We start from the raw sequence: 19,970 nt of genomic DNA on the forward strand, positions 1-19,970 counted from the left end.
GCTGCACCCTTGGGATGCCTGGAGGTGGCTGGTGGGCGAGCAGGAGCCGGTCCCAGCCCCGGCAGCTCCCAGGGGAGCTGAGAGCTGCCCTTGCTGGCTGGGGTAGGCTGCAACGATGCAATTTTCAGCCCCGTGTTGATTTTTGTCGCTGCTTCTTTGAGGGGAAGACGAGCTGAGTCTGCAAATCAGCCCTGGTGCCTGGGGATTAGCCCAGATAAAGGGGAACTGCGCTGATGTGGCCAATTTGCCTCCCCAGCCTGGGTCTGGCAGCGCTACGTTGGTGGGGGGGGGGGGGGGGGCTTGTTGGGGTTTTTTTAAAAGAAATAAGGAGTACAAGAAAAGGACTTTTCTCTGATAGATCAATTTTACCTAATTAGGAACTTTGCTGGCTTAAGAACACAATCATATATAGAATGTCCTTTTCATGTTGACCAGAATTTTAAAACAAACACACATTCTCCTTCAGCTTCCATGGAAACCAAGGAAAGATAAAAGCGATCAGGAAGAACAAGGACAAAGACTCAAATCTTGTGATCTAATGAATTACAGCAATTAAAGGAACAAAGCCTTAATAAACTGAGCATAAACATGCCATGGAAGAAGCTCAAATTAAATACAGAGTATGTTGGTGAACTACATACAATGTAACATGTTTGAGAATAAAGATGTTAGTAGGAAAATATGCAAAATATTCAAATTTTCCACATAAGGTGCACTATTGGAGAATAAGTAAGTGCCCTTTTGAACTCGAAAAGTCTAATTTTGAGTTAAAACTACTTTAGCAAAAATGAAGTGTACATAATACGGCTTTTTCAAAATTCACTTAACATGTTAGGCAGCCTCACATTAAATCAGTCTCTGTTTTACATTGAATTCTGTCAGGCTTATTTTCAGAGGAACATAGTCAGTTTTGCATCAGTAGGCATAAGTAAAATTTGGAACTGTCAACTGTGTTTTGTTTGGGGGTTTTGTTTGTTTGTTTTTAAAGAAATCTGCCACTCAGACCTACAGTTTTTACAATCCCAACATCATCGATTCTACGTATTTTGTATCCAATATGTAGCTCCACAATGTAATTAACCCCCAAAAATGGTATTATTTTACATACAGAGTGCACAAAACTAACTTAAAGTATTAATGTGGAAGCTAAAACTCATACAATGCGCATGATTTGAAAAATTTAAAAGTCCACCTTAAAAATAAGCCACAAACTGAAACAAAATAATGTTTTAAAACTATAGGGTGACAAAAGTGTTTCTGCTGTGGAATACACAATTAGTACTTAACACTTAAAATTTAATTTTTTTATATAAATATGTATTTTTATTCATATTATAGATACTTATATGTATATTTGTGTATACACATGCATACACACACTCACAAATTTTACATATTGTTTGTAGTCTATGTCCTTGGTCTAGGACAAAGTTCCCTGGAAGGAATAAAATAAGGGAAAACCACATTGTTATTTTTTTTCATAATACAGATAACAAATGTACGGCAAATCATCCTACAATTTTCCATGGTTTGTTCCAATTCAGAAGACTTCAAAAAGAAAGATTAGAAATATTCCTATAGAAGCTCAGAAGTATTCCTATAAATTTACATATTTAATTAGCTCTAACGACTCTTGAAGTTCTTTATATAGTGCATGAAATACAGGCACTTCTCCAACATGCAAAAAACAAGGACAAGTAGTCTGACTTCTTACATAGTTTTTCCTTGTAATACTTTTGAATTATATAAACAGCCCCTTGTTTATAAGAAAGATGATAAATGACTATTTAGATGCTGGGATAAGCTCAAACCTAGTAGATAATCATAGTAAAAGGCAAAGAACTTGTAGATCGAAGCTTAGGCTAGAGTGAGAAAATATGAATTCTCAAAGGAAGGTGGTTACTGAAAATAATTCTCTAATTTTTTATGGTAATTTGGCCAGATTTGAGATTTTTAAAAAATTACTATATTGCTGGTCCTTTCTGAATACCAATCTAAAGTGAAAAAACACTAAAATAATTTTTAAAAAATTACCAAAAACCATATAGTGCTCCATCAGTTTAGGTGTGTAATATCTGTTAGCAGCATAATCTTTCCAAAATCTCTCCTTCAATCCCACATCTAGACAGTTTTTTGGCTGACCAAGCTTATTTCAAAATCCAGTATTCTACCACCTATGCACCATAGCATTTTCTTGCTACAAACAGCTATTCTCTTCTGGCAAGACATTTTAATTTTTTATTTAGCATTTTCTTCACTGACAATGTGGTTGATAGTTAAAATGCACTGAACAGATATCTCAAAGACTATAGGCAACTATCTTGATCAACTCTGCAGGTAGTACCTTTAATGATAACACTTAAGTATTCAGAAAGTTAAAAACACTTTCATCTGTACACATTTTTCAGAGGAAATACTGCAAAATGATACAAAAAAAGGGAGTAATCAGCCTGTGGAACACAGGAGATCCATTTCAGAGTAACTTGTTTCTGTATGCAGTTAAGCACTGCTCAGAAGTCACATTCTTTGGCACTGGATGCCCAACATTATCACAGGATTCACAAGAGAACTCATATACAAAATTGGCCACAAGAACCGAAAAGCAATTTTTATGTTTCTTTAGAAAACTTTCATAGGTGACAATAAAACAGTTCGCAAGAACGGACATCAAGTACTAAACTACTCCAATTGCAATGGATGAGAGTATTAAAGGGCGAGAACCAAGACTGAGTATTCATGGAACAGAATTCTACCTGAAGTAAATTATTGACTCTTTTATGACCTCAGTGTAAACTGTTACAAAAATGTAACTACAAAATTCTGGATTCATTCTTGAACATGTATTAGCCAGTGGCAGAAGTGAAAACAAGTTTATTTTAGCTTGGCCAGTTTCACATGGGTCACTAGTGATCCATAGATGATCACAACCTGAGTAAGACTAATTAAGAGGACCATGACTAGGAAGGGAGGCAAAGAGAATGTAAACTGAAAACCCCAGTCGTGAAACCCTCTCTTTAGGTCATCCTGAACTTTATGGGTCTTTACTATTTGTAGAACATTCTGAATATGAAGTGCTATTCTTATATATTGCCTCGTCATGCCTTTCTTAGCTCCTAATCCAAAAATCATTCAATTCAAAGGAATGTATTCCCTGGTAATTTATAACCCAAACCAATTGATTACAATCAGATTTAAATAGAGTACATCTTAGTGGAGATAAACCGCTGCCAAATCTGAACATAATCTGCAGTGAGGTACCCCACTCCTCAGTGTATGAATTTCCTGTATCAGAAAACATCATCAACAGAAAGGTAACCTAAGCAATTAATTAGATTTCTATTCTTTGGTAATATGGCCTTATCAGTCTTTAATTTAAAATGAAATACTCTGTAAATCTGCAAAGACCATTCTTCAATACAGGTAATTTCTCTGTCAGTAAATCTATTATGTATCAGTATTTACAGAGAGAAAGGAAGGCATCATACCAGAGGCTGTCTTATGCATCAAAGAAAATTGGAAAGATATCCCGGCAATCATTTGGCCAGACGGTGAACGGAAGGATGACTGGCTTCAGTCAGAACCATATGCTGCTAAGAATCTACGGTCATCTCTCATGGCACTTTACTATTGAACAGACCATTTCCAAACATTTGTTTATCTTCATTTTCCAATTTCAAAACATTTTTCAAGGGATGCTAGATTATCTGAAGTGACTGGTCTAATTTTTACTACATTTTATTTATCCATCCTTTTTTTCAAATCCTCCATCTTATTGTACATTCCAGAATAGCTCTTCTCTAGTCAAAGCCTTTGGTTGTTCTTTGCTTTCATGCTTCTACCATAGGAATGCCTTACCCACATTCACCACCGACGCCTTTTCTCACTGAGGCGTCCTCTCTCTTTCTCCATACCGCTTATGTTTCCATATTTCTGTCACTCTTCTTCTTTAGTTCTTCTCAGGAATCCTACCCAGTGTCTCCTTCTTACTCTGTTTCTGTTCCTTGCCTGTCAAGTGTCAGGCACTAACAACTGGCATAAGTTATAGAAATGAAACAATGAACACGAAGCTATAAACTTTATCACCTACTTGAGTAAACAGTTAAGCTATTCTAAAACTATTACCAAATGGATTTGTCCTGTGAAAAACAAAAGACGAGTTACTAATCCAACCTTAGTCAATTAGCAGGTATTCTTCATCACGGAACTTTGAACTTTTCTTTTCTAACAAGCTTTGTATAATAGCTTTTACTACCCAGGTGGCTCAAGGACAATTCTACTATGCCACAGGTTAATTTCTTTTGCTTTCCTGGCATTAATACATTCTTGCAAAGCAGTCTGCTCCGATGCATCATTTCAAGACTTCTCACAGAAGGTGATCAGGAAGTCACAAAAAGAAGCAATCCTAAACCCAAGAGTTTCACTGATCCAATTTATTTCCTGGGCTGTGTCTTCTAGATTATTTTTACTTCTATATGGAAAAGGAGACTATGGATGTCAAGATCAAAAGGTATCAGGCTGCAACCAAATAAAGACAAAAACCAAAGGCAACTAAAAACTCAACCTATTCTCTTTGTGAGACCAAGACAAAAAGCATTTAACATGAAACAAGTCAAGACCCAGACACTTTAACCAAGAAATAACAACTGGCATTTCTCTAATAAATCTTGTAAATAAACTGTTTCCATCCTCTGTCAGAGGATGGAAAACCTTATAGAAATTACAAATAAGTTCAGACAGAAGGTAAACTATAATGGATAAGGACAGTAGAAAACAATGATAGTTCTTCCGATTAGTTTCTGTAACTTGAGGGATTACAGGGGGATGGAGGAACCCAGCCTTAGGAAGACAGAGGAAAAAAAAGGGAAAGGGATGACTGCAAAAAATAACTTTGAATTCTCTAAACAGACTTTTGCCCTCTCTGAAAAGGAACTCCTCTAACTTCAGATGGGGAATAAGCTCCCAGAGGAGTACCTCTGTTTCACTTTGTTATTCATATTGAGTAAGAGAACTCTGTTATTTGTATTCGGACATGCTAATTCCACTGGGGACTAAAAAAATCATACTAGAAAAACCGCAAAGAGATAAACTTCTATCCTTCTATCCACAAAACTACCACAAAAGAGCCCAGTCAGGATTTTTCAATAGATAGGCGGTACAGTCAGATGTTCTGAGTCTGTTTTGTGGTACAGAAAGAACAATTCTAAATATGAATTCCAGTAAAAGATGAAATAAGTAAGTGGAATCAAAATTTAGCTAGAAAATAATCCTGCATAATGCCTCCAGTAATCTTGCCTTACTCTCCTGACACAGCAGCCTATAAAGATTTAATGTTGGGTGAAAAAGCAAACAGCTCAAAGAATCTGCCTGTAATTCTCCATTGCAGAGATTAGCCTGAAACTGCCTATTACATTGGCTGCCATTTCAACTCAGCAAGCTCTAATCCAATTACTGTAATACAGGCTCTCGTGTCCAAATCGTTGCACTTATAAGACTAAAAACAGTAAGTTATGAGATTCATTGAAACTATTTCAGAATTTTTCCTCTTCTATTAATGCTGCACAGATAGAGACTTAAGCAACTGTCTTCCCACTCCAAAATACCAATTACGTATTTAACATGAATAAGCAGGCCACAGACAACACGTAACAAAGAAAAATGCTCTCCCAATTGGGAGCAGCTTTTTTTCAGTGGAAGTGAATACTGTTTTAGAAGTCACTAAGACATGAGCAATTCAGGAGAGTCGAATAACAAATAAACACTAACCACCATGCTTATTCTTTTAAAGCTACATTAAAAAAAAAACCCCAAACCCCAACAAACCAAAAACCCCTATGCATCTCTATATTTATTTATTTAAACATAAGACAAATTTCTTTGGGAATAAGGCAGACCTCAGAAAAATCATACCTAATCTTAAGAATATATCTATGTGTGCAATCTTTAGCAACTGCAGCGTACATATTTCTTCAGAGTTGGCATTGAGAGGCCAACATAGGCTACTAGGCCCAACCTGATCTAATTAGATCTGCTTTGAGCACAGGATTGGACTAGATGACCTCGGAGGTCCTTTCCAACCTAAATTATTCTATGATTCTGTACTTTACCCTGTTTCTCCAATTGTAGTAGAGATATTTATCCTGACTGAGAGCAAGCACATCAGCAGAGTCCATCTGTAACACGCAATCATGATGTACTTCAAAATATATTTGGTTAAGAAAGTTTCTTCATACAGTTATCATATTTATGTAGACTATAATATTGTTAAAACCACAGTTTAAGTGATTCCCTCTAAACAGCTCTCTGCCCTAGCCGTCCTCACTCCTTAGCTGTAGATAACCTGCTGCATTTCATTAAGTACACCTTTCTCTTTTCCTGGAAGGCAAAGAAAGTCTCATCTTCACCTATGAAAACAGCCATTCTGGTATTAAATACTCTTTAAAAAATTTATTACCTCTTCCAGGAAAAGCTATGAGTTGAACAGACACTTTTATTGAGTTACTACAAACAGTTTTGAAGCTCTAACATGAGCTTCCTAAGTATGAAAAGCTACATATTAAAGGCATGTATCTATAAAGTTCAAAATATCTGGTGTACTGATATACTGTAGGCTCAAAACTGTAAAATAAATGGATCAATTATTTTACAAGTTTTTATTCACATGTATGATTTAGTCTGTCTGCCCCTCCACCAGGGTAACCTTTTTTTTTTTAAACACAAATGAAAGAAAAGTTCAAAAAGTGTCGTTTCTCTATTACTTCTCAGGTGCTGGAAATGAGATAATGGAGCCAAAATAGTTACAAATGGTCCATCCTAGCACACGACTGACAAGTCAAAATGCAGAGCATTCATCTGTACTACATCTCTCAGAAAAGACTGCATTCACGTGCACAGAGCTGGGAATCTGCGTTGAGCTGCTTGTTCAGAATGCCATTCATCCTTTTAGAGGCACTGCTTTTATGAATGGAATAAGCTGTTCTGTAAATAACATCAGCATCTCTTGTCCCTCATACGCCATATCTGGAACAACATATTACGTTATGTGAAATTATGTCCACTCAGAACTGAACGGGACTGCCAGTGTATATCACATGGGGCATCTTACAACCTTCCTGGAGCATGTACTTTCAGCCACTAGCAAATCAGGATTATACTTCATTAAGTAGTAAAAGTAGAATATCTGTTTATCAGTCTCTTAAGTCATTCAGTTCTAAGTAGTGTTTTCTAAATTCATTCCTCCTCCTCATTAACCAGAAAGACTCAAATTACATTATGGATACAAGAAAGATGTTTAGTTTTGCATTTTGCTGTAGCCATAGCTGCAGTGATTGAAAATCCACCGCAATTTGTAAACTTTTAATAAAACAAAATACATAAAATGAAGCAATGAAACAAAACCAATTTTTGCCCATTTAGGGAGTACAGGAGTACCAACAAACTCCATAATCTACAGTGCACTGACTACCACAGAAAACACGATGCCAGCAGGCAGTTAGAAAGTGCCTTCTCTGGACATATTAAGGACAAACAGAGGAGGCAAGGAAATAATATCAAAAAATCTCATATAATTCCTTTATTCCCGCTCTCAAAATTAACAGAGTATTTTGCCACCCCGCCCCGCCAAAGTCTCAGGTTACAGCCTGAGACAAACTTACCTCAATGGTGTAAGTCTGGTTGTGTTTGATAATTTCTCCACTATGCAAAGTCCTGGTAATAGCAAAGTCAGCAGTGGCAGCTGCTCCCCTTCGGCTGCTGCATGTGGATGTTTCATCACCTCGAGATCGATCAGTATCAATCCCATCTTGTATTGATTCTTCATCTTTGATGTTTGCTGTTTTCTTCTTCTTTTTCTGCTTCTTTGATCCATTCTGACCATCAGTTTGTGCTTTCCGCTGCCTGAATTGGGCAAGCTGTATAGAAGGCAAAATCTTGTTAAAGGTGAAAGTTTTCCTCTTTATTACTAATGACATCCTCTATAAAGTCTTTACCAGCTGTTCTACATAAAGCTTCAATCTAATCACTACTGAAAACAAGTTGGAAGTTAATGCTGCATCTCTGAGACACATTCAGATTATTCTTCCGTTTACATAGTTTGCTTTAAAAAAAATTCTTAAATGTAAAACAACAATCTATTAATGAATTCCTTTTTGGCTTCGTACTAGCAAGTTACTGTTCCACAGATTGATACCTAGAAATCAAAACATACAAAGGTAAAGGTACAAATGTCATTATAAAGGTCAAATGCAATGAGATAACCTCTGATCTCATTTTTCAATTTTAGAGTAATAAATACCTCAAAATTAATTTACAGAAATTACTTTTAATTTTTATACCAGAAACAGAGAAAAACAAACCATCCTTCCACCAAGTATCATATAAATTTTTATAAAAAGTTTGTTAGAACTTGAAAAGCAGATCAAGTTACTGAAAACATCATAAAGAAATAGCAAAACACATAATGAGGGAATAGTCTAAAAACAGTGAGCAAATTACAAGATACACTACCTTGTAGCAAAACATGCTGATGAACAAAAAGTCACAGGTGAGCCAGACACACAGTTGAAAAACCAATTAGTATGTAAGCCATTCAAATACTGTAAGACACTGCCTTTTGAAGAGCTTATCACTTTTAATCACTTTATAGTGGTTTACACAAGAAAATCCATTTAAAATATTTTTATCTTAACAAGAAGAGAATTTCTGTTCAAATAAGAAAAACAAGCATGACAGGTTTTACCAATTAAAATTCAAAATTAAACAGATCCTACCAATAACATTTGGAAACAAAAATCATTATTTTCCAACTGAAGAGTCCAAAATTAATTAAGTGCTACAATATGTTTTATAAATGTAGCTGCAATGTAAATAGAAAGCATGCAAATAAAGACCCTAAAGCTTTAAATACTTTTTACACCAGCTAATATGCAAATATCATGTATTTTTTATAAATCTGCTGCAATTTTAAGAAAAAGCTATAGAAAAGATAGCATGTTTGCTCAGGATATTCACCAAGCGAGAAAGCCAGGCTTCCATCCAACCTCTTCAGCAACACCCAAATCAAGCAGGACACAGGGGTCCCCTTTCCCAGTCACTGTTCGGTTACAGTGCGAGCCGTCACTTGAAGTGCTCTCTAGTCCTCATCTGGCCCCAAGATAGCTGAGAAGCCCCAATCTAAATAAATGCATCACTGACAGATCAGTTCTGACTTCTGGCTAGTTTATGCTTATGTCCCTTTATTTGTATTTCTTTGTGGGTTTCTTCAGCCTCCTCTCCATTCTTAGCACGACTGACAGCTTGGCATATGGCTCCTGCTCTGTTTACAGGAGAGTACCTGAAGATTTGCTGAGCCAAATATGCTTACCTACGTATTTAATACTTACTTTCTCCCTACTACATCTCTAATTAGTTCAACTTCATGATTTTTTTTCCATTTTTTAAATAGGCAACTTTAATTATTTCACCAAAAATCTATTAAAGCTTATAAACTCCACAAATTTGGAACAGGAAAAGAAAGGATAGTCTCCTCCTGACTTCAAAGTTTAAGAAAGAAAAAAAAAAGAAAAGCATAGATTTAGCTTCTCAAAAATGGGAAGGGTGAAGGTTCCAGTTGTCTCCTTATGACGTTACTACGTTCTCCTAAAACTGTACATTTACCTCAACAAAATAGTTTTCAATTTATCCAAAAGACAAGCAGAATTTGTCCAAATGCCACAATGACATAAAGCAGACAACCTGATTTCAAGTGTAACTACTGAGACATTTTGCTTTTTTTTACTTTTTATTTTTAAATAACGAAAGGCATGTAGTGCCCCTGGTCAAGAACTCTCTTCCCCAACTTGATTGAAACCTTCTGTAATGGAAGGTTAAGTTGGTTTTTTTAAAGCAGCTTTACAGTCTTTATTTGTCTACAAAATTAGACATGTAGCTCAAGGACAAGCGAATTACTCTGTGTCTCTCCTCAAGTATTTTGCATATTTTAGCTGAGGCATCTGGGCATGCCAGATTTCTCTCCTTTCAAAATTAAGTTGTTGACTTTCACTTCTTCATAATTAACAGATTAAACTCTACCATGGCAGTTATAACCAGACCTTATTTTTTTCTGTTTGAACATCGATGAAGATGGGCACATATGAAAGCTAAATGCATATGCAAATTAAACTGTTACATTTTTGTATTACACAAGTTCTCAACTGCCAATTTCTGTATGAGCAGCTAGTATTTTGGAAATAACTACACTATTAGTGACGGATGCATGCACATATCATAGCACTTTTTACTCCGCACATTCATGTATATACAAAACTGTCCAGCTAGTAACGCAACCTGGTTTCAAATTCACATTTTTAATCAAATTTAAAAAAACTAGAAATGAGAGAAGCAGTATAACAAAGAGCTACTGCTAAACAAATACACTCTGTGATGCTCACATCAAGACAGGGGAGTCTCAGATACTGAATTCCTTCAGAAAATGGGACTCAGGAATTAGAGTCAAGGATCTATCTACATTGCAATGACAAGCAGGAAACAGTCCATCAGCAGTCATGGGAACTAAGGAAAACAAATTTTGCAGAATTAAAACTTTAATTAAAACAGAAAAATACTTCCAAATTTTGTATTTCTAGGAAAATAGTTTTTCCAGTGTGAACAAAATGTGAAACAAACACAAGCTGATACAATTATACATTCCTTTACCCTGTCTTCCAGGCACATCAGCTTGATAATGCCAAAACTAAGCCTGTGGAGAACTTAACACAGCTTCTGTCAGTTCTGAATCTGCAGTTTTGAAACAATTCAAATTCAAGTCTCTGTCGAGTTACAAAAGTTGCAAGCAAGAGCAAAAGATGTAAACACAGGAGCTACTCGGGGAGGAAGGATCCAAAACCAGAAGCTGAAGAACACTCAGAACAGGCTCTCTACATTGATCTGGCTCCAAGGAGTAGGAGAGAAGGAGAGCTCTCTTTCCCCTCACCCTGGGAAAGCATCAGGAACGTAGTCAGCCATGATGCAACTTTACCATAGGTTTTAGCACATCTGAAAGCCGAGCTAGAGCAAGTCTTTCACTCTCCACCTATCTGCCAACACACTGCCTCCAGCTTTTCCCATCATGTTGGTAAGACCTTGGATCCTCCAAGCAGTACTGAATCCTGTTAAAAATTCCATCAGTGTTTTCCAGTGGTAACAGCTGATTTTGCTCCTTACCCTTGACTCTCAGCTTTTGCATCTAAAATAACTAAAAACTTGCAATTTTCAGCTCATAGGTTTTTCAAGTCCTGCTTCTAGGCAAAAAGGCAATCCTCTTGAAAAGAGACATGTCCACCTTATAGCAATTTAACAAATTATATTATGGAGTCCATGTTCATTGTCTGAATTACTTCTATTAAATATCCAGTGTACAATTACATTCTTAACTGTAATAAATAAATTGAAGTTTTAAGCTAAACTGTGAGAATGAAACTATGGTTTTTTTCCTTTTAATGCATAACAACTTACAATAAAATTGTCCAGGAAGAGTTACATGTTTATTTTCAGATTTCCAGAAGTGCCATTTACAATAACTGCTCAGCTTTCCATTAGTTTGAAAAATGGGAAGCGATTGGATGTTAGCACTAAATTCTGTGGATGCACAAGACATGTCGCCTCTTATAAACAGAAAAACATTTATTGAAAGTCACAAGACTACAGTAGAGCAACATGCAGATAAGTAATGGGTATACCTTTCAAAATGATTTTCCACAGTAAAATAACAATTGAAGGACTTAAGACATTTAGAGGATATATTTATCTAGTTCTAATTATAACTTCTTTCTACTTATGAACCCCAAAACAACATACTAGCACCAATCCCACATCACAGACTGGAGCAAAATCACAGACACATGGTACATTACCTTAGCTTTTAAATGCTGATATCCTCCAACTGGCAAAAAGTCAGAAAAGTGGAGGAGAACCAACTGCTATTAGGAACTAAATACTCTTGAGACAGAAGGGAACTAACTTGCAAAGTGGTGGGGATTACTTGTGTAAACCACATCAATTATGATAGTTAACGTACTGTTACAATTACAACAGCAGCATTATTTATTTATTCAGCTATCTTCAGCACATTCTGACCCTTGGCAATTGTGCCAGCAGTCTAGATTGCTGGGACATGCCGTCCATTGATTAATTTCAAATATGGTCTGACTGAACTATTTCTAGAGTAGAAGTGCACGTTAAAATAAAATCTGGCTCCAACAGAATGCAAGACTTAATCTCCTCTTAAGCATTTAAAAAAAAATACAAAATATCTGAAAAAAAGCCGCAACATTTAATCACTGCCCATATATCAGCAAAAGAAAATACTGAAAAAATCCATGAAAATTAATTAACATTTAATGTAATTAAGTTACATTTATAAAGCATCAATAGCTATATTTTTATTTCACATGCATAGATGACTTCTTAAAACAGAAACACATTAAGCTCCATTTAAAACTGGATGCTGCCTTATGATTGCTTATTATTCCTTAACATTTTCAGACAATGTATTAGATCTGGATAGTCTCATTTTCAGAGGTACGACAGTTAAAAGGAATTGAAATTGCTCAGTGCCTCTGAAGAAGGTTGTTATGAAATAAGATAAACAATATTTGCTGTACTTATTGTTTAAAAAACAACTTCTAATTGCTAAGACAAGAAGTTTATAGGTAGCACATCTTGTACAAGTATAGTTGTACAGTTATACCTCATGTACCTGTACACAAACATTATTAGCTTCAAATTTTAACTCACTAACATCAAATGCTTATGTCTCCAATTCAGTGCTGCATAGGCACCTCTTAGAGAAAGAGCAGGGTCTGTTCATCTCTCACAGTCTTTCTTAAGTACAAAAATTTCTGTTTCTTTTTTTAATACATATTTAAAGCAGCAGCATAGAAGGACGAGTTGTGAACTTACAGACTGACAACAGGAAGGAACCTCAGAGAAGCTGCTATAGGCAAGTAATTATTCTTTTTCATTTCTACACTGTACAGTAGAAGCATGAATGGAGATCTACATCATGGTCTTGCATTTCTCAACTGCTATAATTTCAAAAGATGTTCCAGATACTGCTTAAACTTCAGCTGAATTTGTCCTACTCACAGAAGGGGACTTGCTCTTTGACAGAAGTTCTCAGTCACTCTGGTATCCAGTGAGAAATGTTCTGTGCTGGACCAGGTCATCTTTAGATCACTCAGTCAATGTAAGAAGACAAGGACTTCTGAATCTTCTTATCTATAGCTCAGAGCGGTGGTTAATGGCTGAAAGTCAAATTGGCAGTCCTATAACATTCAGTATCTTTATAGACAATCTGGATGATGAAATTGAATGCATCTTAACCAAGTTCATGGATGACACCAAACTGGAGGAAAGGCAGATACACCAGAAGGAAGAACCACCATAAAAAGAGACCTCAACATGCTGGAAGACTAAGCCAACAAGAACTGCATGAGATTTAACAAAGATAAACATCAAGTCCTGCACCTGGGATGGAATTATCCCACATAGGAGTAACAGCTGGGGACTGACTGGCCTGGTGTGTAGCTCTGCTGAAGAGGAGCTGGGAGTCCTGGTAGATAGCAAGCTAACCATAAGCGAGCAGCATGCCCTGGCAGCAACGAAGAGAAACCATGAGAAAACTCTTTGAAATGACTCTCAATGCCTACCATAGTACATGACTAAGATATGAATCCAACTGTCTGTACACACATTTTGCCATTAACTACTTCACCGCATGACTGAAAAGACCCTACACAATCCTGTGTTTGATAGCAATATACCATTTGATTCCAATAATAACATTTATTATTTGAGAATCTGGTCTCACAACAGAGGAAGAAGGCCCAGTGAGCCTAACAAACAACTCCTAGCTTCATTGTTTTGATGTAAATGTTGCATTTAACAGCAGAAAGCATAGCTTAAATTTTCAGTCTAGCAGACTGAAATTCTCCACAGGAGCAGTATCTGTAACTAAGCACATGGAGGGTAGGCAAAAGTGAAATAGTATTCTTCGCCAGGTGTTGTGGGACTTGCCACCAACACAAGAGCCTCAAATTTGTCCAAGAAAGGGGTATTTATTCTGTGTACAGAGTGAATGCTAAAGAGTCTGCTCTAAGCTGCATCTGAATGCGTAACATGCATTGTGGCAAACCGTATTGTACAAGTGATAACTACGATATGTCCCAGAATCAGACAGACCCTGCCTGTAAGTGCAAGATGACACTCAGGTGCATCATGAGACTCACGGAAGATCACGAACAGTCCTGTGGTAGAAAGGCTCAGGCCTTTCCAATTATAATGCTCTGAATTCTCATCACCAAATGATAATAAGGTATAATTTCTGAATGATAACTGAGAGTGAAAGTGAAACCAAAATATTTAGAATAAGACTGACTGATACCTTGTCTTAAAAGGTGAAGGATTAATTTAAGATTCACCTGCCCTAGTAATGACAGGTTACTACTCCCCTTGACCACAGGTAAGCAATTACTGCTACAAAGGCTCTCAGTGAGACAGAAAGGACAAAAAGCAGGGCCCTGGGGTGGGATTAGTTTTGATCGCCTATAAAGCACAGATATGTCCCATTTAGTCTTGAATTAAGTGTCTTGCAAGCCAATAAGGGCAAACCAAAAAGGCCAATCTGAATTTGAATTTTGGACATCATTCAGAAGCTTGAGATCTGCTCTGGTTTAAGTCTCAGGTTATCTATTCCACCTTCCCCTGGAAAACTGAAAAAACCCCTACTGTAATCCCTCTCTCACCTGTGAACTGATATTATGATTCCAATATACAGTAGCATTTTTATGTTCCAGGCAGCAGATAAGAGGGCCTCAAAAGGGATAAGGAAGAGAGTCTGGGAGACAGCAACACTGAGATTTAGGCCATAGAGCCTCACCTAGGCTGTTAAAAACTCATTTGTTGTTAGGCAACCAAGCTTTGTAAAAGCTTGATGGTTTGCCCCCTAAAGAGGTGTTGAGCAGGCTAACTGGTAACTGTATTAGAGAAGAAAGTGGCACTTTGTCACTTTTTGTCATATTCTCAAAAGGTCTAAGCACTAACTCCTGAAGGGCAGGAAAATTTACAGTGCCATCTGCATCTTCTAGGTTCCTGATGCCTATAATAAGAAAAGGATAACTGAGAACAAGATGGATGGAAAATTATAAAATACAGAGGATAAACATACTTCTTTCTAGTGAAGTCTACTGATTCTATTTTATTATTCTATTCTGCTAATCAACTAATAGGACAGTATCATAACTCTTTCCAAATCCTGAGACAAAAACCTACAGAAAGAAGATAACTGAGCAAGCAACCTGCAAATATGTTCAACGTATTATGTTGCATAGCTGAAAATCCAAACTGTAAGTAAAGAACTAACGTGCTTTGCAAGTTTCAATCTGCTTATCTGTTGAGGCAAATGGAGCTTTAGTTTATTTGTTCCGTTCAACAGATGCTGAATTACTAAATGGGAAACATTAGGCTGAATGAACAAGAAAATAATCACCCAGGAACGAGGTATTTCCGATCTACTCATTTGTATGCTGCATTCGTAGTCAGATTTTCCCAAATAACATGAGCATGACCTTAGAATGCCTCCTCTTACAGAGACTTAAGTGGTTCACAAGTATTAGAGGATGCCAATAAGGCTATGAAAATTTCCAAAGAAGAAATGCTATATTCTCTACCTACATACAAACTTGAGAGTCTTTGTGCTTCAGAGACAGCCATTCCTCTGCAGTACTCTGAAGGAAACCAGTGGGATCATCACAATCTACAGTACCATGAAAGACAACACAGGATAGTGAGAGGAACAGCACATTGGGCATTTCTTTTTAGCAGTCTGCATCAAGTTAGAGTACAGTTGTCAGTGCTAATAACCAAGGGCACTGAACTTGAATGAACCCCTCCAGATGGCACTGTGAGCTGGAAAGCCTCCGAATTAGTGTGGTTCTGATCTGGTCTGCTTGTCCATGTCCCGAGAATTTAAATACAAACAGGCCTAGGAAAAGCTAAGTTCATTACAGCTGGGTTATTTTCTGGACAAGGAATGGAAGTTAAGTGTATGAAAATACTCTCAAGTCAGGTTACAATGACAGACACAAGTACACCAAGCACATTTCAATGCTGGACTGCTTCAGGAAAAGCAATGCCTCAAACTAACTACTAAAAAAATTTCCCGATTGGTCTCTTAACTAACCTACTTCTACATACATGATTTAGGTATTGCTCCTGTCTACTTTTTAACTTTATCCTTCTCATACTGAATGCTGTATAACTGCCTCTGCTGATACAGAGAGTGAAAAAAGCATCTGACCAGCATTGGTACTGTACTTCCCCAAAGTGAAGAGGAAATAAGAGGATTGGGCCAAGCTGCCAGTGACAAAAATGAGAGGGCAATAGAAAGCTTGTTTCATGCTGCTCTGTAAAAAAGCACAGATCATCCATGCTTGAAGCCTGAAACATCAGGAAGTCTTTGTCACATCAAGGCCAAGGGAGCTGACATAAAACAGAGCCTTTTTTACTCTGCGTTAAATGAGGGAGATCATCAGTCAGGTGCTGTCTCAAAAGGCACGGTCTCTCCTTTGCTTTTGCCTTGAGTTTCAAAGGCTCGGTAATAATGGGAAGGCAAAACAGTTACACGCTGACAGAAATTCACTCCTGTTCCACTAGGTTTATGTATAACACCAAGTTTAATTAAAAAATGGATCCTGAAGCTTTCTTCAGCTAGGCTGAAAAAAACCCAATGGCACAGAGACAAAGTCAGTCTTCAATGTCCGACAACCCTGTGAGACAATTTTTGGAGGGGAGGTGGGGAAGGAGGAGGAATTATCACAACGTTAACAAATGGATTAACTAATGTGTTTAAGAAAATCTTTCAGCCCCTAGCAAGGAAGAATGTTTCCCCCTCTCCTCCTTTAGCCTTTCTAAAATCATCCAGCTTGCCAAAGCCAGGAAATTCCAGGCCAGAGCTAATATTTGGTCAAATAAATTTTAACAAAGGAGACACAGATGTTTCAGTTACATTTCATCCTTATAAAAGAATGAGGAAAAAAACCCCAAACAAACAAGTTTTACTACTTACTTTGGTAAACTGCTAGTTTTTAACGAGTCTCATGATTCTCTTCACCAACTTTTTGAACTAGAAAACTTCACTGCTTTTCCATGCCGTTCCTTGCATCTCATGAAAGTGTTTTGAAAATTTGCACCCAGCAGATGGGTTTGTATATTAATTCATTCTTGAAAATGAATCCTACTATGAAGATTTAGATACTCTGAAAGCATTAGTTGTTTTCCATACAGTTACAAAACTGTTCATTGGACTGTATGAACTTGTTATCTTGCAGCCCTTTAGAAACAAAAATACCAGTATTTATCCTCAGGTACTAACCAACCTTCAGGGTTGTCATAATCTTCAAGAAAGTCATAGAATTCAGCCACTAGGCTATAACATTGCAAAGACTTTCTACATGCCACCATGTTTATGTCTACATGTAAATCCACTAGACTTCAGCAATTTAATAATATGTACTAACTGTTAGTAAGCTACTCCCCAACTGGACCCAGTTCTCTGGGGTGTTTTGGTATCCACATAAGGTAACTTCAGCTCTGACATCCATGTAAGGACAGTAAGCTCACTAACATGCAGGACCCTAAACAAGATGTAAATGTAGACAAGGTTCTGTTACCTAAAACAGTTGCTGTTTTAAAAGTGTACATGAGAGCCTACAATATGATTTTAGTATCACTTTCCTACCGACTGAAAACACAGGATGTGATATGTTTTGCTGACACAACCAAAAGACAGACTCTAGGAAGCGATCAGACAATTTGATCTTTGATGATCTAAATCAAGATATAAAATGATTATATCTTAGTAACACTTAGCAGCTGAAAAGTAAGGGGTAGAGGCTATGACAGACAAAAGAATAAATAAAATTTTTGAGCTCCAAAAGGTGACACAACCTTTCCTATCATGGTCTTTGATGTATAACAAGATGATACCTCTCATCTTAATGAGAAGTTGTCAAGATTCTAAATTGTCAGATACTGTTATAACTTAAGAACTAATGTTAGAACTAATGAAACTAAGCCACTGGTGGCATGTAGTAGTCTAAATTAGGTAGTCTACACGTGACACCAACTGAATGGAAACTAGATTGCTGCGTATCCCCTATTGGTCTAAGGGATGCACGGCAATCAAGACAAAGCTTGTGTTCAATAAACTCAATCACATGAAGATAAAGGTAAAACAAACAAACAAACAAAGGCCTGGGACTTGCAAAAGGTATCACACCTTAAAGCCACTGGGACAGATTAAAGTAATGCCTACAAAATACACTTGGCAGAAAAATCATTAGACTGAAAGCCATAATTAGTACAGTATTTCATAAAGATGAACTCTTCAGCAAGCCTCAGCATTGACATTTTTGTAAGGTTGTACAATTACAAATTTGGTTAAGATTTTAAGTACTTTTTTCCCACTCAACTCTTGATGAAATCAGCCTTGTGAAACAAGTTATCTTCTAGAAGTGAAAGGCAGATACAGCCCTCCTGAACAGAAGGCAAAAAAGAGATAGTCCCCATGCTACTTAAGCATTAAAATGACGTACTAGCTTCCAATTTAATATCTGCTTTTTCTTTCAGTAGTGTTCAATGCAACAAAATTATAATGGTAGGCTTTACATTTACCGCAGTTGATTTCTATAAACCCAGTGCACTCAAGTGAATTACAACAAGGATCAATTTTACTCATTCTTACCTACAGAACCATACTTCATGAACTACTCACAATGAATTATTTAAACAAAGCATACAGGTGAATACCATACACAACAAGAAAGAGAAATAAAGAAAGAAGTAATGGACATTCACAGATAACAAGCTTCAGCTGAGCTTCAAAAGAAAACTTGTTTTATGGCATAGTAGCAACTTAGTGGTCAAATAAATCATTAATCTATTATCTATTCAGAACTTGAATTTTTTGAAAGCAGTAAAGTCATCAGACACGTGTCAGTAAATATGTTGCCTTCTGTATCACTAAAAAAAATTACTAACAATCTCAGCGTTGCTTATGTAGTTACTTCACTTTATTTCTTCTTAAAGCAACTGGTTTAGCACCTGTTCTTTAACAAGCATATAGTTATATCAGCTATTTAACTATATATAGTTAAACCAACAACTGGAGACTCATTTAATTAATCCCTTGGAGTTCTTTCAGGATAACAATTTATTTTCAGAAAACAACTGCAATATAGTAACAGGGTTAAGCATTAAGCATGTTTATTTCACTATATTTAGGTCTTAAAAAAATATTCAGGTCAAAAGAAATGTCTTCCAGAATATGAATAGTCTAAAAAGCAATGAAACCATGCCATTAAATACTATATGCACCCAAAAAGTTAATAAATCTCTGTCTTATTCAGTAATTTTATTCACATGCTGCCCCTCTTCCTCTTCCCCCAAAAAATAACCTTAGGGAAACATTCCTAAGACCACACGGCAACAAAAAAGTGAGTCTATCTGTTCCCTGACCCCAAAGTAAGGCTAATCTCCAATCTAAATTTCTGTAATAATAGATTGAAAGAGCAAAGTTTCCTCCTAATAAAAGTTTATTTTCATGTCTAGTATTTAGTAATTTTTCTTCTCAATTACCATTTTTCTCCTTATTAACCACATATAATTGCAATTTATGCCTGAGAGAGCTAGTTTAATTTAACAAAGCAGGAGCTATGTTTTTATTTTATGGGACCCCTAAAGTCACAATATGTTGTATAGCTAACTTCAGAGAGAAATAGTACACTGACTTTACATAAACTAGCTAAATATACTACTACAAAAAAGTTCCTATAGAGTATCTTCAGATTATTATTGCCATTCAATTCTCCTAGCCCCTCTATAAGCTTCTAGCAGACTACCAAGAATAGGTAGCAATAAAATCTATGAATTCAAATCCT

At 36.5% G+C, this 19,970-nt stretch overlaps 1 protein-coding gene across 1 annotated transcript in view; it reads right to left on the reverse strand.

The window, feature by feature from the left end:
- Positions 1–19,970, reverse strand: part of AKAP9 (A kinase (PRKA) anchor protein 9) — a 118,657-nt gene that overhangs the window by 86,638 nt on the left and 12,049 nt on the right. The window contains 1 exon segment of the mRNA XM_009330588.1: positions 7,653–7,907. Coding sequence (XP_009328863.1) covers positions 7,653–7,907 — 255 coding nt within the window.

Source organism: Pygoscelis adeliae, unplaced genomic scaffold (genome assembly GCF_000699105.1).
Source record: "Pygoscelis adeliae isolate BGI_AS28 unplaced genomic scaffold, ASM69910v1 Scaffold27, whole genome shotgun sequence".
NCBI lineage: Eukaryota > Metazoa > Chordata > Aves > Sphenisciformes > Spheniscidae > Pygoscelis > Pygoscelis adeliae.